At 45.7% G+C, this 27,565-nt stretch overlaps 1 protein-coding gene across 1 annotated transcript; it reads left to right on the top strand.

The window, feature by feature from the left end:
• The first annotated feature begins 2,656 nt into the window (after positions 1–2,656).
• On the top strand, positions 2,657–27,242 carry LRRC38 (leucine rich repeat containing 38). Its single transcript, XM_083628955.1, has 2 exons — positions 2,657–4,080; positions 25,370–27,242. Exons 1-2 carry the CDS (start codon positions 3,453–3,455, stop codon positions 25,618–25,620), a joined length of 879 nt encoding a protein of 292 aa, XP_083485081.1. The 5' UTR covers positions 2,657–3,452; the 3' UTR covers positions 25,621–27,242.
• Positions 27,243–27,565: the final 323 nt, after the last annotated feature.

Genomic DNA, 27,565 nt, shown 5'->3' with positions numbered 1-27,565 from the left:
ATTTTGAGTCTGAAACTCAACGACAATTGAAATAATGGACCAAAGTAATATTGCAGACTACCTGAAAAAAGGTAATTGCTCTGGAGGGAAACGGCACTCTGAAACGATTACCGGTATTTCTGAAAGAGTAGCTGGAACTACAGGTGGAGTAGTCAGTCAATTCATTGTCACATTTGTAATTCTTCACTAGGGGTGGAGGCAAAATTGATTGTGCCTGCTTTTTACAGCAGGGCGTCCTAATTTGCTGGTCTAGGACTTGAATCTCAGTGCTAACTTAGTGGCAGAGCATCTGTAAAGGTGAAATTTACATTCAGTCCTTGCTCCACCCATCTTTCCCTCTGGTCTCTCTCACCAGTGGCATATGGTCCCTAGAAAATTGTTCAGGAGAGAATGATGAAGAGCTACCTACTGTCCTGGCAAAAGTATTGCAATCAGTGGATCTTGGGTTTTACTTTTCCGTGGAGCAACCAGGCTGCACCCCCTCCATGACTATCCATTACCTTAATTCCCTTTGAAACTTTAGCTCCGCACTTAGCCAGCATCTGAAGTTACCTGCTACCATATGTCAACAGCCAACAGGAAACTAATTACATCTCGTCTTTTTGTATCTAACACCTTTGCGAGGTGGGAAAGTAGAATGGGCACCTTAGGTCCATGTACAACGGAAAACAAGCTTCCTTTTCTCTTTTACATTCTGCAAGGTTGTTGCATCAAGAATGGGGAATCTGGAGTGTTCGTCTATTTGCTTTCAAGCCATCTCCAAGCTTCTTTCATCCCCCTTAGCTCTGGTGCACACCAAGGAGCCAGCCAGTCCCTATCAATTGGGAGAGGGCGCTCAGGGGCCATTGTATCAACAGCCCAGTCCATCCAAGTATTCTACTATTAGAACAGAGCTTCAACAGGAGCATGAGCCGTTTTAGCTGGAAAATCCCACCAAACCACCTGGACCCATTAGCCTTCATAGGTGGACCATCCTAATAGGTTTCCCAAACTCTGCAGAAGGGAAAAACCACTGGAAGTCTAAATCTCATCAAGAGGTGATCTGACCATGAAAAAAAGCAGCTGATGTTAATATCCCCCCACTCTCAGATCACCCTCTTCTGGCCTGGTTGAGATAACCAGACCCAGAGAATGGCACGCCACATGTGTTATGTTGATGATATGTTGGGGGAGCTCCATGGTCATCAACAGGGCAGCCATGAAGTCCTGAGCTGACCCAGAGTGAGTGACCTTTGTCTCCCATGGGGAACAGTGGGAGAGCAACTGTTAGCACAGAAATGTAGGAAGCCGTCTTTTGCTGAGCGAGACCATGGATCCATCCAGGTCAGCATTGTCCACACTTCTATTCAGTGGCTCGCCAGGGTTCCAGGTGGGGTTCTGTCCCGGCCCTACCTGGGGATGTCAGGGATTGAAACTGGGAACCTTTTGCATGCAAAGCAGATTCTCTGCCACTGGCCTATGACCCTTCCCCAGGTGATTTAGAACTCCAAAATCTATGGCAAAATTCAGATGAGGAGCAATTTGGAAACGTAGATAACAATACTGTATGTAAATAGCGAGAGAGGAATTGAGAGTCAACTCATGCCTTGCAAATGTCCTCTGGGTTTGTCTGCAGTATTTATATCCTGCCCTTCACCCAAAGTTTGCAGGGTGAGTTTCAGCACAATATACTCTACAACAGCGAATACCAAGTACACAACCTAGTGGATAAAAAATCCAGTACAAAATGACTTCTCGCATCTAAGATTAAAATAGGAAGGATATTCTCCCATCACCCCCGTAGGCCTATTGAAACATGCATGTTTCAATTTGCTGCTGAAACTGAATGGGTCTTCAAGGTAAGAGTAGAGAACCTCAAACCCAGGGCTAAATTTGGCCTTCTAGGCCTCTCTATCTGGCCAAGGGCCGGCTCACCCATGAGGCAGGGTGAAGCAGTTTCCTCAAACAGCAAAAGGTCCTGAGGCCATGCCCCTATGGGCACCCCACCCAGCTCACTGGCTCCGCCACTGGCATTGGCACTGATTTCTGGCAAGATCTTGCAAGATGAGGCATGGAGGTGGCGTGGTGGCAGGAGGCATGGTGGCAGGGAGGTTTGTGGGGCAGAGCGAGGCAGCACTTCCCACTTTGCTTCGAGCAGTGAAACAGGACACACCACCCCCGATCAGGCCCCTGGGACTCATCCCAGGCAATGCCCCTCAGTACCCTTCCTTCATACCCTCCTTGGGGATTTTAGGCTGGGTGGAATGTGTCCTTGAACTCTGATAATGCCTCTTTCTTCACTAGATGGTGGGCGAAGAGGGGTGTGTCAGTGTGGGTAGAAACCAGCTGACTGCACATTATTTTATCAACTGCTCCATTCACTTTGATAGCCTTCCACCTCCCCTGGGGCCAGTAAAACAAACATTCCCCCCCCCCATCTGCTGCCGAAACTGAATGGAAGTGGGAGCTTGGCTGACCTCAAGAGGGAAAGAATGAATGAGCACAGGAAGAGTGTTGGGGCTGGATCAGGCCGAAGTGGGCTCATCTAGTCTAGCACCCTCTTCCTCCATTAGGTCAGTTGGATGTCTCAAGGCAGAGTCTGGGAGTGATAGTAGCTCTCCTCACTTGTGCTTGCCAGCAACTCATAGGCAGACACTGTGGTTCCCAGTGACCTTCTCTCACTGGGTGCATCGCCACAACTTCCTGCACTGGTTTCTGAAGGGTCTCCAAGGACAGCCCCATAAAAGCGGCCTTGCTGTGAACTGGCGTTTATGGAGGCACAAGTTGAGCCCTACATCATCTCCTCCTTGATGGGGGGGGGGGAGAGAGATCAGCTTTTGTGGGGAGGGGCACTTTCCCTTTCCCAAGGCGAGCCCTTAACAAAACTCCCCTGCTAGAGCCCACATTCAATGTGGAACACACAGAGATGGAGAAAGAGGCACTGAGGAGCAATAACGCCACGTCCAGCCCTGCCCTCTGCCTCCTTATGCCTTTGCAGCATCAGCCAATGTGTTCAAAAATACATTCAATGACAGACACAGCCAGCCTCATTTTTATTATCCGCTCCCTTATTGGAAACCCTGTTGCTGCTGACAAGGCCTTTTTTTGGCAGCAAAACCCTCATTTCCTTTAGCGCTGAACCCTTAAGAGGCTCATCCGTTTGCTCGGCCGCCTTTCATTCCCCCCTCCATTCGGTGGTACTCTCATTCCCCTGCCTGCACAAATCCTCTCGTTCATCTCCTCCCCCCCCTCTCCACTAGTCTCCCTCTCTCTCTCTCTTCCCCGCCTCCTCTTTAGCCTGCTGCTATCTGATCTACGATATGTGATCTCTCGGATAAAACAACACACTTCCAAGCCACGCACGCACGCTCCATCTCTTCAACACACGGGTACTGCTACTGAACAGCGGCGGCGACGAAAAATGCCGTTCTCCTAGCAGCAGGAGCTTCCCCCCACTTGGCTTGTGCCTGACGATGTGGCCATGTCCTTCGCTCTGCTGCCTACCTCCTTTGCTTTTTCTCTGCCTGCTCTTCTTACCCTCGGGGCACCTCTGCCCCTCCGTCTGTAGCTGCATGGACTACCACACCATCGACTGCCGGGACCAAGGGCTTCCCCGAGTCCCCAGCCCGTTCCCGCTGGACGTGCGGAAACTTCTCATCGCCGACAACAACATCCAGGAGATCCCGGGAGACTTCTTCATCTTCTACAGCGACCTGGTCTACCTGGACTTCAGGAATAACTCCATCGCCACCCTGCAGGACGGCACCTTCAGCAGCTCCAGCAAGCTGGTCTACTTGGATTTGAGCTACAACAACTTGACGCAGCTGGATGCAGGCATCTTCAAGTCGGCGGAGAAGTTGATCAAGCTGAGCCTGGGGAACAATAACCTGGCTGAGGTGGACGAGGCCGCTTTTGAGAGCCTGAAGCAGCTCCAGGTCCTGGAGCTGAACGACAACAACTTGCAGACGTTGAATGTGGCCACCTTTGACGCGTTGCCCAACCTCCGGACCATCCGCTTGGAGGGCAACCCTTGGCTTTGCGATTGTGACTTTGCCAGCCTCTTCAGCTGGCTGGAGGCTAATGCGCCCAAGCTCCAGAAAGGTAAATCTTTTCCAAAGCTTCCCAGGGCATGCTGCCTGCCACCCAGCTTTGTCTTGTTTTGTCTGTCTTCCTGTCTGTGTACAGGCTGTTCTTTGCCAACAGATGGTCTCTTTCTTGGGTCTGTTGATTCCGTGAGAGCAAAATCTATGCCGTCTAAGGCAGGTTGATGGTGAGTTTCTCCACTGGCAGGAGGGAGGGGGGGATTCCTCCTGCATGCAATTAAGAACTCCTAATAATGAGAGCTTCTTACACTCTTTAACTACATAGGGAGACAGGGGGCCTTGTCAAATAGGATAACGCAGAATAGAGACTCTTGGAGGCTGTATACATAAATAAGGAGCGCCGCCGCCGCCACATGCAATAAGCCCTCTGAATACTGAATGGTTTGTGACAATGTGCTGGGAATATCCACTTTATTTGTGCTACTTCAGTTCACGCATGGAACAGCAGGGGAGATTCTTTTAGGTTATTTAATTAAAAAGCGACATATTCGTTGTGACCCCCCCCCTTCCCCATACTCCAGCTTTTGTAGATAACATGGATTTTGCAAATCGTGTGAAGTTGTCTAGAGGCACTTCAATAGTTTCTGCGTATTTATCCATTTTGAATCATCACCATCATATGCAGTTGTGCATCCCATTTGTCAGGGAAGGGCACATTAATTCTCCAAATCAAGTGTAAGTGGGGGGATGGGTTCCATGAGCTGATAGAAACAGGGGGTGCATCACTGAATTGCTAGGCTGGGTCAAGTACCACAATTTCCTGACAACTAGAAGTTCCAAGTGGATTGGAGTGGTGTGGATAGTTTGAAAAACCATAACTTGATTTGTCACTGCATTTTTGCCTGAAGTGATATCAGAGGCAGGTTTGCTGCTCCAGTGAAAGAACTGTAAGAATTGGTGTGTGTGTGTGTGTAGTTCAGCAGTTTCCACATCTCTAGAACTACACCAGATCTTTCTGCCACTTTGGATCAGCTGATGGAGGACAAAGCCTTATGACACAACAAGCCGGCCTCTCCCCGAGGCCATCAGAGAGCTTTTAACAAAGCACTGCCAGAGCATCTAGCATTGCATCTCTCTCTCCCCCCTTTTCTGAAGCACCTGCTCCTATATAGACACTCGCCTGGCTTCAGTATGTTAAGAGCTACAATTAGGCCGTGGACTCCAATCCCCCCTGTAATGTTCCATGGATGCTGGGTTCCCTTAGAGATGTAAGGAGGCAACATTTTCCATTCTTCCCTGCATTCATCCATGCAGCACTGTTTCCATTCTGCTGCAGTTCGTTTACCGCAAAAAGCACCATTCATTTCAACATCGGCTGTGATGTAATTTACATAATTACTTATGTAAATTATACCATCATGTTATTCCATCCCATACATTTCAGTGCAAAGGAAATGCAATGCAAATACAATGGTATTGGGGGAACATAATAGTACCTGCACACTTGAAGCAACAAAAGTGACTAGGTGTTGGGTTCATTATTGGTTTCCAAGGGACAATTAAATGAAAACTGGCAATTTCTGCTTCTGTTTCCATTTTAGGTCGAATTCCCCAAAGTGATAAGCTCCAATTGTTTCTATAGTATACTATAGTATTTCTATAGTATTCTACGGGATATTCTTTTTTCTAGCAGGGATAGTTTCTGATTCCTGCTACTTCTCCCTAGGAGAATCCCATGTCCCCATTTTTCCTTTTGGGAAGATTTCATGGATGTCTTTTAAAATTCAGCCCTGAAGAAACAATGACCCCCTTTGCATATATTTTTGCACACATTGAAGATGTTAAGTCTGTCATCACAGCCCCATTGGAGGATTTGTAGTGCCTTGTCACAATGCTGGATTTATAAACTCAAGAGCCAAGGAAAGCTTAGTAATTGCAGGGGGTGTGGAGGGGAAGCTCCTGAGAGTAAAGGGTGGGGGATGGCAAGGGGTTGGTGAGTGGAACAAGCAGGGGTGCAGCTCCTATTGTACACACACACACACACACACACACACACACACACACACACTGTCTCTCTCACACAATGGCTAATTGTAGACCAGCCTTCCTGAACCCTGTGCCTTCCAGACATGTTGGGGTATGACTCCAATCAACATAATTCAGAAGAGTTATCTGGAGGGCACCAGGTTGGGGAAGATGATGCAGGTTGTGACTTCCATGTTCATTTTCTTCTTCTTCTTCTTCTATTATTATTATTATTATTATTATTATTATTATTATTATTATTATTACTATACTGCCCTATACCCGAAGGTCTCAGGGTAAAATAGTAAAATATAAAATATAAAATGCATAAAAACAAAACAAAACCGCAACCCAGTTAAAAAAAAAAAACCAACCCCAAAGAGCCAGCATTTTTAAACAGAGTATAGGACATGGATCAAGTCAGGCAAAGGCCTAGTTGAAAAGGAACATTTTTGCCTGGTGCCTAAAGGTGTATAGTGAAGGCGCCAGGTGAACTTCCCTGGGGAGAGCATTCCACAGATTTTCTAACAGTATAATAATCAGGGACCTGTCTCCTGTTAAATTCGTGCTAATCACCAAAGCTCGCACCAAAGCTCGCAGACCTGTCTCCTGTTAAATTCGTGCTAATCACCAAAGCTCGCAGATCACACTTCTCCTGTTTAGCAGTAGAATCGTATGCTGGTCTACTGAGAAGTAAATCCTAATAATAATAATAATAATAATAATAATAATAATAATAATAATAATTTATTATTATTTCTACCCTGGCTATCTGGCTGGGTTTCCCCAGCCACTCTGGGCAGCTCCCAACAGAAGTTTAAAAATACATTAAAGCACCAGTCATTAAAAACTTCCCTAAACAGGGCACATTAATTATGTGAATGCAAGAAATGGGCTTCATTTTTAAAATTTAAATTGCATCCATTGTTGGGTGATCATCAGGATCAGGACCACAAGGCACAAGGAAGGGGTTCACTTCCAAGTCAGTGAGTATAAGATTGCAGCCTAAATGTCACCAGATCGGGGTCACCGACATGGTGCCCACTGTGGCCATCTGCACCTCCTATGGTGCCTGCAAAAGGTCTCCTCAAAAGTTCTCAAAAATCTACAACGCACAAGTGATTGTTTGCTCTTCTTGCCCCGTTCCTGTTCTGATTGACTTGGCCTCTCCTACATTGGACATGCATGGGTTCCATGTCCACTTTTTGTTGGATACCAGGATATGACACCAACCCTATGAAAGCTCCAAAGAGCTTCTCTCCAGGAGTGTGCCTGGGTGCAGCTGATGTAGATGCCTTTTCCTCACCGACTGATGGCCATGCCCACACTATTTTGTGTCTCTGTCTCCTTTTCTGCCTGTTTAGAAGTGGCAATCAATTTGTTCTATGTCACATACCACCCCCAAACGGTAGCGATTTTGGGTAATGTTACCACTACTGGCACCTGCAACACTTTCTCAAAAATCTAATTTTGGCCACTGGTCCAAAATATTTGGTACTTCCTGCAGTAAAGGTAAAGGGACCCCTGACCATTAGGTCCAGTCATGGGAGAAATTTGCACAGAAATGCTGGTGAATTTTCACGAGAACTTCTTTTTAAAAAATAATAATAATTACAAACTGATGTGGAAATGTGGAGAAATGAAATTGAAATTGGAAAAGTGAGAAACTGATGCAGCAGATGCAATCTCTCATCATTATATTTTTGGTGACACCCTTCCTCCTCCTCATCTCCAGACTTCAGTGAAACTGGGAGAGTGATGGAAATGCCTTTCCGCATTCACTAGTGTCTCATTGCTTCTTGCAAATTAGAAAATTACTGGATCTCCTGGGACTGACATCTGTATGGGGCCTTTTAAAGGAAGGAAAATATGCTGGTGAAATTTATATTCCAGGTCACTTCTCTCATCCACACCCTTCCCAAGTGCTTCTGCCTGCCTGAATTCTCTCCCAGAACTGGAATAATGTCTCTTTATCAATGGAGGATAAAGAGAGGTATATGAGTGTGGAATCCCCCAACTTTCGTATGGTTGAAATGTATAGCCTACCCTAAAAAATCTAAATTATGGCCACTGCTCTGTCCACTTTTCCCCTCTGATCACACCCACCAGTTTGGCTACATAAGCACCATCACTCATGTCTACATTTCAAAAATGATTTTTATAAAGACACATGGACACTTCTGAATGAAGCAGTTAACTTGCTAAACTTGGAAGGCTCAGGGCAGATAAAATCGCAGAGGGCTATCAATGGCTACTAGCCAGGATGGCTATGCTCTGCCTCCGTTGTCAAGAGGCATTATGCACCTAAAAACCAGCCACTGAGAATCTGCATGTTTGGTCCACAGAGCAAACCAGATGGGATCTGGTGCTGTTGGACTCCGTCTCTTTCCCCTTTATCCAGGCCTGCGACACCTAAACCATCTATCTAACCTTACGATGTTTATCTGACCAAGCTTAAATGATTCCAGCAACACAGTCTCAACTGGTAATGATGCAGTCTCAATTGGTAATGAGACCTGCTGCCCAACGAATATTATATTTTGAAGCACTGTATTTGATCCCTGAGTTCTAGATTTTTCCTCCTTAGATATCAGTCTGTCTCCTCTCATTCTTACCCTTGACAGACAGAACAACCACCACCGTAACAACTCCCAGAACCATTCACATCCCAGTTACGTTTTGTTCCTTCTCGTATTTGAAAAAGGCAGACACAAACCAAAACACAAATGTGTTGTTCCGTTTTCTACATATTCACAGCTCCTCTTTATCAAAGAAATAGCTCTTAGAAAGTTTGTGTGGTGACCTGTGGGCTTCCCAATGGTGCATCTAGTTTGGCCACTGTGAGAACAGGATGTTGGACTAGACAGGCCCCTGGCCTGATCCTGCAGCAGGTCTTTTCTTATGCCACCAGAAACAGGAACCCCAATGCCCTTTCTCCTCTCAGAAAGAACATTAGATTCAGTAATCTCTCTGGAATTAGTATTCCCTTGATACTCTGCCGTGAGGATCTCCCAATTTGAATTTTAACAGTAGGTGAGAATACAAAAGGACGAGTTTGAGGGTATTTAAAGGACACAGCAAATGTAGTTACATATACCTAAGCTTAATTCCACTTGGGGATAAGATTATTATGGTTCCTTGGCTGGACGCTAACACCTTTTTATTTATTTATTTAAAAAAGGACTTCTTGGAATATGTTTTGAAGGGGGATGCAGATCCATTCCAGTGTGAAACCATTTGCTCCTCTGTGTGCTCAGTTCCCCAAAGAAGAACAGCCGCCGAGAGCAGGATGTCTGGCAGAACTAAAAATGCCAGCAATCTGGTCTAGTTCGATTGTGTTTTAATACGGGATTTCCTGCCCCCCCAAGCCCCGGAGCTGGGGTGCCTTCCAATAGCCTTCATACGGAACCAGGGAGTTGTAACTGTGTGTTTGCTGGGAAGCAATGCTCTGTAGAGGAAAATGCTGTGATTCTTGCACAGAAGTTCACACTAGGTGGCTCCCCGTCCCCTGCAGGGATGCATTGACTCCCCAGCCCAACACAGAACCAGGGAATCATTTTTTGTCTAGTCCGAACTCCCAACTAGGATTCAGCTGTGAGTGGGATTTATCCAGCCAGATTCAGAACCATAAATATGTGTTTACTGTTTCAGAGGATAATGATAATGAATAAGATTTCAACCCAAATGCTTTTCCAGACCATTGGCAGTGTTATAAAAATAATGGATTGTTTAGGGAAGTTTTTAATATTTAATGCTGTATTGTTTTCAGTACCCAATTGGGAGCCACCCAGAGTGGCTGGGAAAACTCAGCCAGATGGGCGGGGTATAAATAATTTATTATTATTATTATTATTATTATTATTATTATTATTATTATTAGCCCCCACTCAAAATAATCTTTGATGTTTCCTTTTGGTGATGGTGCCCTAGGCTCTTTTAAATGTAAAAAGAACGTTTAAAGTTTGAATGTAGATACACCCATTATCCTCTACGAGCTGCATTTATTTACTAGGGTAAATGTGCCCTCCAAAATGCAGATACAGTTGTACCTTGGAAGACTTCTAAAATGTTAGGAAACCAAAGTGCGGCTTCTGATTGGCTGAAGGAAGCTCCTGCAGCCAGTCGGAAGCCCTGTTGGACGTTCGGCTTCCTAAAATAGTTCACAAACCGAAACAGTCACTTCTGGGTTTGCGGTGTTCGGGAGCCAGAACGTTCGAGAACTAAGCTGTTCGAAAACCAAGGTAAGACTGTACTCAGGAAAACAACATACACAATTGCATTATGTTACAGGCAATTGCTTTGCACAACTGTGTATATTAGACAAATATGCACCATATACAAGAATGTATATCGGGAGAAATTCGCACCAAAATGCTGATGAATTTTCACAAGGATAATAATAATTCGCAAACTAACTGATGTGTGAACACGGGGAACTGAACAAGATTATGGGGGAAATGAGGAACTGTGTGAAATCAGACTGTACAGATTTGCCCATCCTTAGTCCACTGTGTGTGTTTCGTGTGTTGTGGAGCAAGGACTTTGGCTCAGAGGAACCATTAGCATGGTATCCAAACAAGGCCTTCACTGGTGAAGTGTCTGAGGAGAGCCTTCATTTGATGGACTCAGCTGTGGTGCTGTGAGAGAGGCTCTCTCTCTCTCTCTGCCTTACCTGGAAAGAAAATGTCTCCCAAGGTACTGTAAGGCAGCAGGGATGGTGTGATGGTGGTGGCGGTGGGGAGAGATAAGCGAAAGAAGGTCAAGGATGAGGGAAAGGAGACACCGCTGTCACACTTCGAGGACTACTTAAACTCTAATTAAAAGTAATGTTAAAAATGCATCAGCCATTAGTAAACAAGGTCACTCTTGCGACGACTCAAGACATTCCCATAAAAGGCTTTAAATGGTCACCTCTACAAACCACTTAAATAAATATGGCTAGGCTGAAGTGCTGGGCTTGCCCTCGGTAATTTATCTGCATCTCGCCAAAGCAATTTCTTGGGTACAAGAACAGACCTGACATGCCTGTGTGTCTGTGGCTGAAGATGGGAGGCTGGGGCACCTGTCTCGCTGAGTATCCATTTTGACTTTAATTGCAATATCGTAACTTCAAATTGCAATACAAATTGTATTAAAATCCGAATTCTGTGAAATTGCAATTGCATGTGAAGACCCCCCCCAAACCACCCCCAAAATGCAGTGGTACCTCAGGTTAAGAACTTAATTTGTTCTGGAGGTCCGTTCTTAACCTGAAGCTGTTCTTAACCTGAAGCACCACTTTAGCTAATGGGGCCTCCCCCCCACCGCCACACAATTTCTGTTCTCACCCTGAAGCAAAGTTCTTAACCCAAGGTTCTATTTCTGGGTTAGTGGAGTTTGTAACCTGAAGCATCTGTAACCTGAAGCGTCTGTAACCCGAGGTACCACTGTAAAGACACAATAGACACAGATTTTAGTTTAAGGTTTTTGGCATTAATTTTGGCCACAACTTTATTGATGACAGCATGTGCGTGGTTGCTTAGGCATTGGTTCCAGACTACCTGAACCTGCACAGTGATAGGAACAGGACTGACACTGGGCACCACCATATGTCAGTAAGGGAAAGCATCTTGGGGGAGCAAGAAGCTGACTTTAATCTCACAGCTCACCCCAGATGCTCCCAGGGGCTCTGGCGTGGCCCTAGCCCCTTGACAGGGTTCAGACAAAAGCAAGGCAAGCCCCTGGATTCTTTAACAGAATTCCCTAGCAGCAGCGATGGAGGGGCAGGCACAGCCAACCACGTCCCCTCCTCAAAACACTGAACCAAATGCCTAACCACCAACCTTACAAAGTTGTGACAATTTGCTACACGGTAGGCCTGGGTTAAACCACAGAGCCTAGAACTTGCCAATCAGAAGGTCGGCGGTTCGAAACCCTGCGACGGGGTGAGCTCCTGTTCCTGGATCCCTGCTCCTGCCAACCTAGCAGTTCGAAAACACGTTAAAGTGCAAGAAGATAAATAGGTACCACTCTGGTGGGAAGGTAAACAGTGTTTCCGTGTGCTGCTCTGGTTCGCCAGAAGTGGGTTAGTCATGCTAGCCACATGACCCGGAAGCTGTACGCTGGCTCCCTCGGCCAATAAAGCGAGATGAGCGCCGCAACCCCAGAGTCAGCCATGACAGGACCTAATGGTCAGGGGTCCCTTTACTCTACCTTTAGGCAAAAACCAAGTGGCACCAGCCAATCAGCCAAATGGCAAAATTCCTACCGGACTCTTGTTCCAAAACAGATGACCCCTAGACAGGCTTAGCAAGGCCAAAAGAACAAGCCTAAATAAAGGGAGAAGAGGACGGGTGATCCGCTGCACATCGCAAGAAAGAGAAACTCTCCAGAGACGTGCAGCAGCTTAAATAGCCCCTCAGCAGCCAATAGCCATCCCAACCAGCCAAATTTCTGCCCCAGCAACAGAGGGGCAACCAATGGGGACTCGTGGCCATCCAAGCAGTCCCGCCCCACAACAGGGAGGCAGTTTATGGTGATCTCACCGCAACATGATGGAGGACATGACTTGCAGAAAACAGGCGGGAAAATGGTTAAGTGGTCTTTCAGAGTACCTCCTGTACGTAAATAAAGATCTCCACCCCACCGCGCCAGATATGGCCACTTAATCTTGCGGTGCAGCAAAGCCCTTGGTGACTTTCAGCTCATTAGTTAGCTTCTCCAAGGAAACAATATACAGAGTCTTTTTATACCACACGGTCAGTGTAAAGGTCGAGGAATCCTTCCAGTCCTCAGTTATAGCTGGATGTACTGTGAGCAGGAGGAATATGATCAAAGGTTTGAACTTTGTGGGTTTTTGAGTGGACATATATACCAAGACCTTTTCCAGGCACCATAGGAAGTGCTGGTGGTCACACTGGTCCCAGAAGGTGCCATCTTGGTCCCAGAAGGTGCCATCTTGGTCCCAGAAGGTGCCATCTTGACAACCCTTCAGGCATTTGGGATCCCCCCAAATCCAGCCTTCAATAAACACACACTCTCTCAAGCTGCATTCTGAAAATGCACAAACCTCAAACACGCCCACTAAAGATGAGAAAATCACGGTCATCCCCCCCCCCCAAGACATTCATCTGCTCCATTTAGCTGTCAAAGCACAGGTTCCTGGGTTGTCTTCTGTTAGGCATTTAGTTTTGATGTGTGCTTTCCATGTTTCCTTGTTCAGGTCGCTGCAGGCAGGATTTGAGAGCCGCTTCATCTCCCGCTCAAGAATTCAGGTCTTTATTGCTACATAGCCAAATATATCCCAGATGGTGGGGCTGGAGGAAGGAGATAGTCACTGCAGGCAAAACTACAGCCATGACAGCACTAAGCAGGATGCATTTCGTTTGTAAACTGCTAGCAGGGGTGCCTGGGTTTGTCCAGAAATGGCTACAGATCAAATGGATGGAGCAAGGTTGAAGAAAGAAAGGTTGAAACATTTGGGATTTTTTAGTAAGCGTGAGTAAGGGCTTGTCCACACTTCCTCATGGACTCAATCGGGACAGATGGCAATTTGGGATTTTTCCGAATAGGCATTTGCTCGATTTATCACTCAAGAGCAGGTTTTCTTTGAAAAAGGAGAGGTGCAAGGGGGAACTGGCTCAGACATGGGACATGCAATAGTGTGGACAAGCCCTTAAGAGGCAACATGATAGAAGTTTATAAAATTATGCATGCAAGGAGAGAGGGGCTAGAGAAATATTCTTCTCCCTTTCTCATAGCACTAGAGCTCATGGATATCCTAGAATAGAATCATAGTATCATAGAATTGTAGAGTTGGAAGGGACCACAAGGGTCATCTACCTAAACTCCCTGCAATGCAGGAATATTTTGCCCAGCGTGGGGCTTGAACTCACAGCCCTGAGATGAAGAGATGCATGCAGAACCGACTGAACTATCTCTCTCTCATCCAAGGAAGCTGAATGTTGGAAGAGTCAGGATAGTGGTTAATTTGTTCTTTATTTCATAAAGAAACCACACCACTTGATTAAAAAATAAAACACCTCAAAGTGGTTTTTCAAAAAGATAAAATGAGAAAACCAAGATTATTATTTTTTACAACAGCACAGTGGTACTTCAGGTTACATATGCTTCAGGTTACATACGCTTCAGGTTACATACTCCGCTAACCCAGAAATAATACCTCGGGTTAAGAATTTTGCTTCAGGATGAGAACAGAAATTGTGCTCTGGCGGTGCAGCGGCAGCAGGAGGCCCCATTAGCTAAAGTGGTGCTTCAGGTTAAGAACAGATTCAGGTTAAGAACGGACCTCCAGAACGAATTAAGTACTTAACCTGAGGTACCACTGTGTTGCGTTCGCAAAGTAAAGGAAGGATTGAACTCTGATTAATAAGAATACACACAGAGGCTTGAACCAGCAAGACTCTGGGAAGGGTGCGTATAATCGTGTCTCTCTGTGCTTGTCCGAATCTACAGCCCCCTGGCCCAGGCCGTTTTTATTCACAAAAAATGCTTTTTACAGAGTGTTCGTAAGAACCAATCAGATTTCTTCTGAGTATTTCCACAAACCCACGTGGGGAGAAAGTTAAACCACTAAAACTAATTAAGCACAAATATTTCTGGGGTAAATAAGTTGAGAACTACAAAGAAGAGTATCTGGCAACCCAGGAGGTAATAAACAAGCAATACACATATGATAAGGAGGCTGGCCAGGAGGATAGCAATCAGTATCACCTTCATGTGAGATCTGTTTCCTGGCCCTAAGATTAACATCCTAAGATTAATATACATTAGAGAGCTACTTCAAATAAGCTTGCCCACAATCTTTATGGCCCAGGATGCCTGCCTGGCGAAGCAACTGCTGAGCTGCTGTGTACGTGACTCGTGAAGAAGAGAGGAATGGGCAGTAGAGGCAAAAGGGCATGAGAAGGGCATGAATGTAGAATCTTATGGGATTTAATCAGAAATTATTGTCAATATATCAAACCCAGTCAACACAATGTCTTCATCGTGGACACGATGGCTTGATGTATATTTTATAATTCCTCATGGTAATCCCATCTGACCCCTACACCACTGTACTTTAAAACATGCAGAAGTTAAAATACTAAAACATGCAGCATATAAATCTACAGAACTCTCTTCCACAGGAGGCAGCAATGGCCGTCAACGCAGATGGCTTGAAAGAGGATTAGGCAAGTTTCATGAAGGAGAGGGTTGGCTACAAGCTAGGTAAGGGACCTTAGCCTGAAGATCCTGGAGATCTTCAGTTCATTACTGAGATGGATAGACTAGCATGGTGACTCAGTAAAAGGCATGTTCTTCAGCTTCTTTTTAAAAAGCTCCTCAGTTAGAACAATGAAGAGTGAAACCTTGCTTTATTTTTAAGGGGAAACATTGCTCTGAGTAGAGCATCCGATTTGAATTCAGAAGGTCCCAGGTTCCATCCTTGACATCTCCAAGTAGGGCTGAGAGAGCCCCCTTTTTGAAACCCCAGAAAGCTGCTGCCAGCAAGATGGAGCAAAGGTCTGACTCAGTATAAGGTTGCTTCTGAAATCCCCATGTTTCTCAGTTCCCTGGGCTCCAACGTTTTTAGCAGAAATGCAGGAGGCGTCAATGTGGCGTTTTCGTGGAGGCAGCAGTTTGTGGAAGGCTCAGCCAGATTCAGCGAGCAGATCACACACAATTCCTGCCCCTTACACAGAAGTAGAGATGAATGGTCTTTCCCACCACCACCACCAGTTCCATGCTTATCCTTCCTTTTACTTGCTGTGTTTCCATTCCACACAAATTTCAGTTTCACTAGAAAGGCAATTCAGGAATGTGAAGAAAGTGCACTTTGCCCATGCCCCTTCTCCCTTTTCCTTCTTCTAAAGAAACCCTGTTCTTTATAGGACAGGAATTTGCACTTCCAATCTTAGCTGTTGCCAATTAAAGTTCAAGCTGAGTCGGTGCCCTCCAGGTTTTCTGAGGCACTGCCTTTTTGGTGCAGGAAACCCTCCTGTAAACGAACACACAAGTGGTGAGAGCATTACAGATAGGTCACTTCTGTTATTTTGGTCCTGGGTTGCACATTATCTAATGATTTCAGCCCAGAGGGCACAGTCACATGCTTGTGCTGTGCAAATCTCCTCCCCTCACTTTTGTTTTGTGGCCTTGTTTGAAGGACACTGAACACCGTATCGCCCACCCAATGTTGGCAGGGCTATGTGTAGCTTCCAGAACTACCTTTTGGAAGGCTGTGGTTCTATGGCTCGCAGAGCTAGTAGAAGCTTTGGTGAGGCCCTGGGACAAGATGGCGGTCAATTGTTTCCATCTCTGTGAGGCCACACATGACCCTGCTATCACGGTCCATATAGTCAGCTGTTCCAGCCCTATTTAGAAGTGTTATTTATGCATTCTCCTAATGTCATAGAATCATAGAACTGTAGAGTTGGATGCAGGAATCACAGCTGAAGAATCCCTGACAGATGGCCATCCAACTTCAGACCCCCTCCCCAAGTGTTCTGATTCCTAGGGACAGTCCCAGAATCACAGAAGCCATCTTGGTTTCTGATTTGATTCTGGAAGCTCCCGCTTTTGGATGCCCCTATTTCTACTGAAGAAATGTTGGAGGGTATGAAATAGGACATCCTCCTTTTCGCTGGAGAAATGTTGGAGGGGATAGAATAAGGTGTCCCTATTTTCATTGGAGGGGATTGAGGGCACAAGGAGAAGGGGAAGACAGAGGACGAGATGGTTGGACACTGTTCTCGAAGCTATAAACATGAGTCTGACCAAACTGCGGGAGGCAGTGGAAGACAGGAGTGCCTGGCGTGCTCTGGTCCATGGGGTCACGAAGAGTCGGACACGACTAAACGACTAAACAACAACAACAATTTTCACCTGAGAAATGGAGGGGGTGGTAATAGGACATCCCTATTTTCACCAGAGAAATGTTGGAGGCGATGCAACTTCTGTTTAAAGACCTCCAATGAAGGAGATTCTAGTACTTTCCAGTGTCAAATGCTGTTCTCCAGGCCTCACTCTCTGGCCATTGGGACTGTCCCCAGGCACCGCCCTCTCTGGAGCCCCGCCCTCTCTTCCCAGGCTCTGCCTCCTCACTGGCCCTGCTTTACGTCCTTGTTGAGTATTTCTACATAGGTGGAATGCATCCTTGAACTCTCAGCAGGCCTCTTCCTTGCCTGAACAGAGGGTAGAGAAGAGGCTGCGAGTTGGCATCACTCCACCCCACCCACTTTGGCCTTTGGCCTAACCCCACCACTGGCATGTGGCCCTTGGAGGTGTTTCCAAAAAGGAATGTGGCCCTTGAACTAAAGAAAGTTTCCCTGCTTGTGAGGCTTATTGCAGTGAAATACGATCGCTCTTGTATGCTTTGGATTTTATCATTACCGTTGGCTGCATTTCTAAGTGAGCTGGACTGGGATTTGTAACATGTGTCGCAAAGCCTCTTTGTAGAGGGCTTCCTCAAAAAGCGGATTATATATCCCTCACATTTTTTTAAAAAAAGAGAGAGAAATAAATGAAGGTTGCTTTTCCTGCGCTTTTTTTCACCGATGTGCACAATGTGTGATGCGGAGTTTGTGGGTGCAAGTGAGCTGACAGACCTGCAAGCTGTTTATTTTTATTTGTGCACGTATTTTTAGATTAAATTTCTATACCGCTCTTCATCCAAGAACCACAGGGCCGTTCACAATACGAAAACACAAAGTTATATAACATAGTCAAAAAACAAAAATCCCCACCTCCAGTATTTATTTTGTTTGCAAAGTGTTTAGTGGCACAGGAGACCTAATGAGATCCACTAGGCCTCTCCATTTGGTTTGTGGAGCCATTTTGGATGGGCCAGTTAAAGGTGTGCTTGAGGCAAAACAAGGGGTTGCTGTAGGACTCAGGGGCACCAACTTGGACTCTTGACTGTGGATGACATGATGCCATGACATTGCGCTGCGTGTGGGAGTGCAAGTGCCATTTTTAAAAAAACTGGTCTGGGCCTGCGCTTCTGGGACCTGTGCTTCCACCGCAGGGCCTCAGAGGCCCCAAGGCAGATGCTATTTCATGGTGAGGTGGAAAGCGAGGGGGGGGGTATCAGCAGCAGGGTAGCAGTAGGATGGCATGTGGCAGGGGTGGTGGGAATACATGGCAGCAGTGGCAAATTGGAGCGACCAAAGATTGTGGGTGCCCGGGCCCCCAGGGCTCCCTGCAGTTGGGGCCATTGGTAGGACTGTTCATGGGTACCCCCAATCTAGAGTGGCCCTCAAACTCCGGGGCTGACCTAGATAAGAGCACTGAATTGATAGAATCACAGAATTGTAGAGTTGGAAGGGGCCGCCAACGGTCGTCTAGTCCAACCCCATGCAATGCAAGAATTGCAGCTAGAGAATCCCTGGCAGGTGGCAATCCATCTGTTGTTTGAAAACCATTGATAGAGAGTCCATCACCTTCTGAGGTACAGTGGTACCTTGGTTCTCAAACACCGAAAACCTGGAAGTAGGTGTTCCGGTTTTCGAACGTTTTTCGGAAGCCGAACGTCCGATGCGGCTGTCGGCTATTGTTTCCAGGGTACCAATCAGAAGCTGCGCCTTGGTTTCCAAACATTTTGGAAGTCAAACAGACTTCTGGAATGCATTAAGTTTGAGAACCAAGGTACCACTGTATTTGACGCTTTTGTTTTTGCTATTTATTTTGCGTTTTTGTTTTTGAGGCTTTTTCGGTTAATTTGTTTTTGTGTCTGTGTGGAACCCAGTTCAGCTACTGATTGATTGATTGTGTGACTGTGGAAATGGATAAAAGCCCCCCCGCATCCAAACAATGACTATCATCAGTGCAAATAAGAATTTTTTTAAAAAAAATCTTTTATCATCTACAATACTGTCTTATTTATTTTATAGTACAGTACATTGATTATTGCTTTCATTTTATGGATCAATGGTCTCGTTAGAGAGTAAAATTCATGTTAAATTGCTGTTTTGGTGATTGTTTTTAAAAGTCTGGAACAGATTAATCTGTTTTGCATAACCTCCTATGGGAAAGCACACCTTGGTTTTGCTACACTTTGGTTTTGGAACAGACTTCCGGAATGGATTAAGTTTGAGAACCAAGGGTAACACTGTAGTATGTTCCACTATCCAATAGCTCTTAACTATCAGAAAATTATTCGCAATCTTCTTTCTCGTAATTTGAATCCATTTGTTCGGGTCCCCCCCCCGGAGCAGCAGGAAACAGCATAACTGATTGTTCGCACGCTCATGTTGTTGGGGAAAGGGAGAAAGAGGTGAGACCTGCCCACCCCAGTACCATATGTTTAATCTGGGTTTAAGCATGGCTGAGCATGTGGTCAGGGAGTGAGGAAAGAGGGCAGCTCTGTGCCTCCTCTTTCTCCCACAAAGCACAAAGACAGAATCATAGAATTATGCAGTTCATCAAATCCCCTGCTATACAGGAATCACAGCTAAAGAAGCCCTGACATATGGTTTGTTAATTCAATGAGTTTACTTTGAGTAGGACATCGTTGACTGCAACTTTCGCTGTACTGCTCCCCCCCCTTTTTAAGGTAATACAGTGGTACCTTGGGTTAAGTACTTAATTTGTTCCAGAGGTCCGTTCTTAACCTGAAACTGTTCTTAACCTGAAGCACCACTTTAGCTAATGGGGCCTCCTGCTGCTGCCACGCTGCCTGAGCACGATTTCTGTTCTTATCCTGAAGCAAAGTTCTTAACCTGAGGCACTATTTCTGGGTTAGCGGAGTCTGTAACCTGAAGCGTATGTAACCCAAGGTACCACTGTACTTTAGTAAAGGGATTGATATGTGAATCTCTCCAGACTGGACTTTGTTTCTGCAGGCACTTCGTTTCGTTTACAAATTCTTAAGACCTGTTTCAAAGTTTTATACTAACTTGTGGTGCATCTATGGGGAATACAGGTTTTCATAATGTATTTTGGGGGTCTCTGGAGAAATAAATAAAAAGAAAAGAAAAGCAGAACAATGTAATCACTTCAGAAACCATCCTGGTGCGTTTGCAACTCTAAAATCCTGATAGCAGTTTGGAGGAGGAAAATGAAGCATCCTTAACAATGTAAGACGAGCCTGCCGGATCAGGCCCATCTGGTCCAGCATCCTGTTCTCACAGTGGCCAAGCAGATGCCTGGCAAACTTTCCCCTCCTGCGGTTTCCATCCTTAGCTTTATGCCCTTGTGTTGGCTCTAAAGGAAAGAGGAAGTCTTTGCTTCTGCCCTTGGAGAACCGGCCCCCATCAATTTGGAAAGCGGGCGACATTCTGTCCCATGTAATGTTTCACGAATCTGTCCAGCCAGGAAATGACATTATTAACTCCAGGATAGTGTGGCTTCACTTCAAAGGGTCTCCCAAATCCCAGCGTCTCTGCAGTGGCTGAAACGTCATGTCCCAGATGCTTTACTTAGCCAGCACCAAAATTCCTTGTACCGTTATTAGATTTTCAGGACCTTTGCTAGAGTTGCAATACAAACTGCAACTGTTTGAAATTTGAGGCTGGGACTGGGGGTGATGCCAAAATTCCGGGAGGTAGGACACTCAAATGCATGCAGCTAATTGGAAAAAAAATTGAAAGAAGTATGTGACCTCCACCACCAGGAATGGTTCTGAAATGCTCGGCTGAATCTCCCCCTGGATTTTGGAGTAACTGGGCTTCTTTCTTAAGCTGAACCAATGTACTGAAAAAGTATTCATTTTACACCCACACACACACCCATGAGTGGGTGTCTGATGGCAAGGCAAGAGGGCAAGGGGAGAGAGAGACAGGCCCCTTCCAAACCATATGTTTAACTAGAGAGGGAAGATCCACACAATGCAATTAAAGCCCATTTGATGCATATTTAAAGCACATGACTTACCCCTTAGAATCCTGTGATCTGTAGTCTGTTAAGGGTGCTGGGAATTGTAATTCTGTGAGGGGGAAAGCTACTGATCCCAGCACTCATTGGAATAAATCATGTGCTTTAAATGTACCGTATTTTTTGCTCTATAACACGCACTCGACCATAACACGCACGTAGTTTTTAGAGGAGGAAAATCCGTAGGCATGCCACCCGTAGGCATTCCCTCCATAACACGCACAGACATTTCCCCTTACTTTTTAGGAGGAAAAAAGTGAGTGTTATGGTGCAAAAAATACGGTATGTTGAAGGGACTTAAAATACCTTTAATACCTTTAAATGGGTATTAAGCACTAATTAAACACTGTGCAAGGCTCCCAAATTGGTTTGGGGCCTAGATATGGGTTGCATCAGGGCCACTCTAAAGCCATAGGGGTTTTTTTTTGGGGGGGGGGGAGAGGACTTCTATATTTTCACAAACATGTGCATGCTTTACCCTAGTGCAGGAGGGGAGGAAGGGGGGACGGTGGTGGGGGCGGTCTGCCCCAGGTGCCCTCACTGAGGGGGGTGACATTCGGCGCACTGCCCGCCCGCGACTCCCAAGCCTACCCTGATCTGCCGGGGGAAGGGGCGGAGCTGCGCCGCCTGGCTGGCGGCCTTCCCCCCTTCCCCCTTCATTTTGACAGCTCGGGGTAGTCTTGGGAGTCGCAGGTGGGCAGCACGCCATTGCCCCCTGCTTCCGGGCTGCTTCCTGGGGGGGGAAGCCTCCCCAGAGCTGTCAAAAGGAAGAGGGAAGGGAGGAAAGCTGCTGGCTAAGCAGTGTGGCTCACCCCACTCCACCCAGGAAGCAGCCTGCCATGGGCTGCTGGCTCCACCCCCCATGGGCGTCTCACCCCCTGGGATGCTCACTGCGGGTGGCACCCCCCTGGGATGCTTTCCCCGCCCCCTGGGATGCTCGCCCCGCCTCTGGGTTCACAGAGCACCTAGCTCCGCCTCTGCCCTAGTGTATTCATTATTTGACTGGAGAACTGCATTACAAAATTTGGAGAAGTGTGAATTTCAAAGGATGGCTGTGGTTCTTGTATTGTATCAGAAAGTGTGAATTAGGTAAGTTTGGCTTTAAGTGCAAGCTGAACCAAATCTCCCAGCATCATCACTACTTGGAATGGAGGCCAGATTACTTCACATTCTGTTACTCCCAAGGTGTGTCAGGAAGTAGGCATGCCAGCTAGGGGGGCTGAGACTATTTGCCCCACCCCCCATTGTAAGGAGAGCATATTGAGTGGTAATGTCATGTACGCCACGTCAGCAAGTCACACGACTTGGGCCCCCTCAATAAAGGGGGCAAGTCAGCTCCTCTGCTGGGAATGCACCCAATAGGAAGCTCTTTCCCTAGCTTCCCGTCAATGGCAGGGGCAATGTGCCAGTTTGATTATTTCTGCAGATAGGAAGAGCGAAGCTGAAACCCCAATAAACTCCAGCAGCATCTGTCAGCAAAGCAGGCGGCTAAGCTGAGGCAGCATCTGCCTTATGTTCCTCTGATCCCTCTGGTTGTCCTTGGGATCGGGCAAGAGCATGAGGTCTGACGCCACTCCTGCTACCAAAGGATGCTCTGCGCAACCAGGAAAGGCGATCAGTGGCAGAGGAGATGCTCTATAGGCAAAAGATCCCTCATTCAATCCTTGGTTTTTCTAGCTAATATTACCAACTAATATTACTCCAACATTTCTCTGATGAAAATAGGGATGTCCTATTCTTCAACAACAGCAACAACAATTTTATTATTTATACCCTGCCCATCTGACTAGGTCGCCCTCACCACTCTGGGCAGCTTCCAACATATATAAAAACATTAAATTTTCATTTTCATTAAAGTTTTCATTTTCTTTCAGTTGTGAGTGCTTATATTTTAATGTTTGAGTAACTGATATTTTATACTTTCTAAACTGCTCACCATCCTATTTAGTCATCAAGTGGAATAACTATTTTATGCATTTCGTTCTGTCCAACTTTTCCACCCATTTGCTCAAGGTTGTACCCATGGTTCTCCCCGTCTGTGAGATTGGTTAGGCTGAGAGGCAGTGACTGGACCCCAAGCTTCATGGCTGAGAAGAGATTTGGACTTCTGGTCTCCAAGGTCCTAGCGAAACACTCTAACCTCTGTACCACACTGGCTCTCCATAATAATAGTAGTAATCATAATCATCATCAGGGTTTGAATGGTCCCTAAGCAAAGTGTTCTTATCAAGCGGTTTTTCTCCTTCATTGTCAGGGGAGCACAACTGCAATTTGGGAGTCTAACTGCTATTCTGTTGTGATTCACTGCCCATTATGGGCATTGAAAATGGCAGACAGACCCAGTACCAACTGTCTTGATTGAAAATAGTGCCCAGAGTCCAAACACCAACAAAGACCACTGCCCCACCTTGGGAATCCTCATGCCAAGTTGGGTGGCGATATCTCTAGAGGCAGACAAACAGAGAGAACATACAAACCATTTCCCAAAATATATAGTAGAATGACACACGACCACCCTACCTCTGCTAGAAAAGTGGGCAGGATGGGTTCAAGGAGTCCTTCTTTGGTTTTGGCTGCAATGGATGCTAAAGAAGAACCCAGAGAGGGGAAGGATAGCACTGGGTTTGGGATAAGGCTGAGCATCACCAGCTGGGCAATTTCATATTGCAAAGTAGCTCTTGCCCCCAATCTGTCTCTTCACTCGCAAGGGGAGAGGCTTGCACATGGATTGAGCATTGACCCTGGGGATTGCATGCCACTCCCTGATCTGGGTGAATTTCTGCCCTCTCCGCAGGGAACTGGATTTTTTCCAGGCCTCCTGTCTCCTGTTCTTCGATTAATCTCAGAGTGATCCGTCTCCTCTCTGCTGTAACTCCGGTCTTCCTGTTCATTTTAATCTGCAATATGCTGCAATGATTCACTTCTGGTTAAATCTCTAATTAAATGCTCATCTCTCTCTTTCGCTCTCTCTCTCTCTCTCTGTGTGTGCCTCCTAGTCTTTTTAAACACAAGGGTTGCTTTAGTCTGTGATCCTAGGCACACTTACTTGGGCTCACCCACTCTCCCGTTTCTCCTGTGCCTAGAAAGCATGAGTCTGAGCAGTTTTCTGCTTGTCGCACACTTTATAGGCACCAATCCGTGTAAAACTCTATTGACTTTTGCTCCGATTCAGTAGCAAAGATCAGGTTTTCCCAGGAGAAAGGGGCAGGACATGCGGAAGTCTAGGTGAGCCCTAATGTCACTTCCGAAACCATAAATTGAAAGCGTATTTAAAGCCCACAGCTTCTTCTTAAAAGAAATAAAACCCTGGGACATATGTAGCTTGTGGTGGCAGGGAAGAAGATCAGAGATCCAACATATTCTATGGGCTCCGAAGGCTTTAACAACAACAACACAATCCTCTACTGCTGTTCCTTAAAAATAAAAAAAAATCCAGAGTTGTTCAGTGCTCCACAGGCAACACTTTGGACAGCCTCACTTCTTGCAAAGCCCATGGGTTAAGCGATCGTCCACACTTCCACTTCTGTGCCTGGAAACTAAAAAACGGATTGGCGTTTGTTTCAATTCAGTGGGAAACAACAGGTCTTCTCAGGAGAAAGTAATAGGAGAAGCAGAAGTGTGTATGAGCTCCTAGAGCAGGCATATACAAAGTCCGTTTCGGGGGCCTAATCTGGCCTGTTGATTGGTTTAATCCAGCCTCTGTGGCAGTTTGTTTCCTGGGGTAAAATCCTAAAAGAACTTCAACAACTTCAATCCTAAAAGAAGCTCAACAACTTTGGTTGGCCCCCACAGCCCTTCACTTCATCTGGCCCTCTTTGGAAAAAGTTTGGACATGACTGTCCTAGAGAAACATATATATATTGAGTAAATTATAGAGTTGTTCTTTACAGGGGGGAAAATGAGAGTGGAAGAGTGGCAGGAGGTTTAGAGGTTGCATAGCTCAGTTGGCTAGAGCGATGTACCAATTATGCCGAGGTTGCAGGTTTGATCCCTGTATGGGAAAGCTGCCTATTCCTGCATTGCATGGGGCTGGACTAGATGATCGTCAAGGTCCCTTCCAACTCTATGATTCTAGAGGTTTGGGTGGGGACTGATCCAATTGCAGGGGTATTGTCATGGCACTTCATCTCAAGGGGTGGGGGTACGGAAGTCTCCCAGATCAACTTGATTTGCCTCTTTATTTGGCCTTCACACTGAACTGAAAAAAACCAAAACCAAAAAACCAAAATAAAATAAAACCCAATTTACAAACATGCTAAATGGATTGGGTATTCTTACGAAAGTTATATATCCATATTGCTAGATGGATGTTTTCATCTTACCATCAAAAATCTTTGCCTTCCTTGAGTGAGCTGCCATGCTTCATTTTGTATGGAAGAGTCGCATTTATAATTGGATAAATAATAATATTGCTACTTTTTTGGGGGGGGGGGGAAATTCTCCTTCTTCCCTCTCTCTCTCTCTCCATGCAGGTCTCGATGAAATCCAGTGTACTGTCCCGGTGGAAGACATCACCGTCTTTCTCAGTGAATTATCAGAGGCCAGTTTCAGGGACTGCAAATTTAGTTTGTCACTCACAGACCTTATAATCATAATCTTCTCTGGCGTCGCCGTCTCCATCGCTGCTATCGTGTCAAGCTTCGTTTTGGCGCTGATTGTGAACTGCTTCCAAAGATGTGCACCCAGTAAGGATGATGATGAAGATGAAGATGATGATGACTGAACCCCCTTCTCTTGGCATGTCATGGAATAAGTCCAAAGACCAGGGTAGGAAGAGACAACAACCATTTAAAAGTGCATCGCCACTAAACAAATGTCTAAGGGCTCAGTACTCCTATCAAAGTCTCAGTGGTGTTTCCCCATTTATATAACCCTGGGAAATGCTTTAAGTTTTATGGAACCTTTCCTGGTTAGGTCTCTTGATCCAATCCAGAGTTTAAAATTAATCTTAAAATAGATTCACTAGGAGGGAAGAAAATAAAGAAGTTCAGAGATCGCCAATATTGGAGAAGGCTAGGATTTCGTTCTGGCCTCTCTCTCTCTCTCTCTCTCTCTCTCTCTCTCTCTCTCTCTGGGTTTTATTTTTTAATAGTCTTTATTTTAGAATTTTTTCACAATGTTTTTAAAGGAATAAAGACAGCCATCTGTTGGAGATGTTCCAGTTCTGGATTTCCTGCATCAAACAGTTAGCCCTGATGACCTTCAAAGGATCCTCTAGCTCTGAGTTTCTATCATTCTATGATTATGTGAGATGCAATTTCAGATAGCAGAGTTATTTCGATTAACAGATGAGCAGCAAGGAAGAGAAATAAAACATTATTAGCCCAGCTGCACTGTAAATCACAGTGTGTTCCTGGTATGGAAGGAAGCCTTCTTATGGATACCTGCATCATTGTTCTCATGAAGTTTATTTCCTCCACCTGTTTCAAAATTTACATGTGTATCAAAGTGTTTCATCCCTTGGTGTCTGAAGAAACATTAAGCTCTGCTGACCCTGCAGAACCACAGAAAGGAAAAGCATGTTTTCTTGGCTTTGGGGCACCCGACCTCTCGTTTGCAACAAGATCACATTTGGGATGCATTTGGACAAACAACAGAAAGTCTTGCTGGGCTTGGGGCTCGTCCACACTTCTGCTTGTCCTGTACCTAGAAAGCATGGGTCCGAGTACTTTTCTGCTTGAACCACACTTTCTAGGCATGGGTCTGAGTGGTTTTCCTCTCTCCCCATTCCTTTCCAAGGGAAAGCCTGCTCTTTACTGCTCAATCGGAGCAAATGTCAATCCAGAGAAAACCTGAATTGCTGTTTGCTCCGATTGAGCACTAAAGAGTTGTTCCCCCCAGGGGGAAGCAGTGGGACAAGAGGAAGAGGAAGTGTGGAATAAGCCCACTAAATCAATCCCTCTTCACAGGGAACTCTGGAAATTGTAGCTCTGGGAGGAGAACAGGGTTCCCCTAATGACCCTCAGCACAGTTAATGAACTACAGCTCCCAGAATTCTTTGGAGGGAGCTATAATAGCTTAACGTGAATGTGGCCTGAATACACCGAGAGCCTCTGTGGCTCTGCTTTTTTAAAAAAACTCCTCTTTCTGAATCATAGTCATAGCACTGTGCAGGTGCCATTTGCCGTAGTATTCTGATCCTTCATACCCTGCGTATCATTAATGATAAAACACAGCAAAGAAAAAGCATCCCTGATATGATTGTACATTCAGCACCAATGAGATCCGTTTGCATGTCTGCCTCAGTAAAATGCCACATGAGAAGGGTCACGGTCACATCAACATAGTTTCTTGTGGGGGGAGGGACTAGCATTTTTAAAAAAAAATATGGTCAATGCACACGATACAATACAATACGATATCTTTATTTGTCATTGCCCCATGCAGAACAATGAAATTGAAAAACTACATAAAAAATTTAAAAACTCCTAAAGACTCTGAAACCCCATTTTAAAATACACTATACTATAGAGACCCCTTATGCTGCATTTATAACCAGAATTACATTTGCGTAGGAACTGTTTCTCAGGTGGCTAGTCCTGGCCTTTATAACCCTATACCTTCTTCCAGAAGGCAGAAGCTGAAAGAGATGATTTCCGGGGTGCGTATTATCCTGCGCTATCTCTGCCGCTTTCTTATGGCACCTGGCAGCATAGATTTGATCTAAG

Source organism: Podarcis filfolensis (genome assembly GCF_964270895.1).
Source record: "Podarcis filfolensis genome assembly, chromosome: 8".
Lineage (NCBI taxonomy): Eukaryota > Metazoa > Chordata > Lepidosauria > Squamata > Lacertidae > Podarcis > Podarcis filfolensis.
The sequence above is the reverse complement of the archived record's forward strand: the minus strand, read 5'-3'. Positions and strand labels throughout refer to the sequence as shown.

What these genes read in the sequence shown, in the direction of transcription:
- LRRC38 (XM_083628955.1), top strand. Translation starts at nt 3,453, where the DNA reads ATGTGGCCATGTCCTTCGCTCTGCTGCCTACCTCCTTTGCTTTTTCTC. An exon ending in TGCGCCCAAGCTCCAGAAAG is followed by an intron (nt 4,081 to 25,369) that starts GTAAATCTTTTC and finishes CTCTCCATGCAG; the next exon opens with GTCTCGATGAAATCCAGTGT.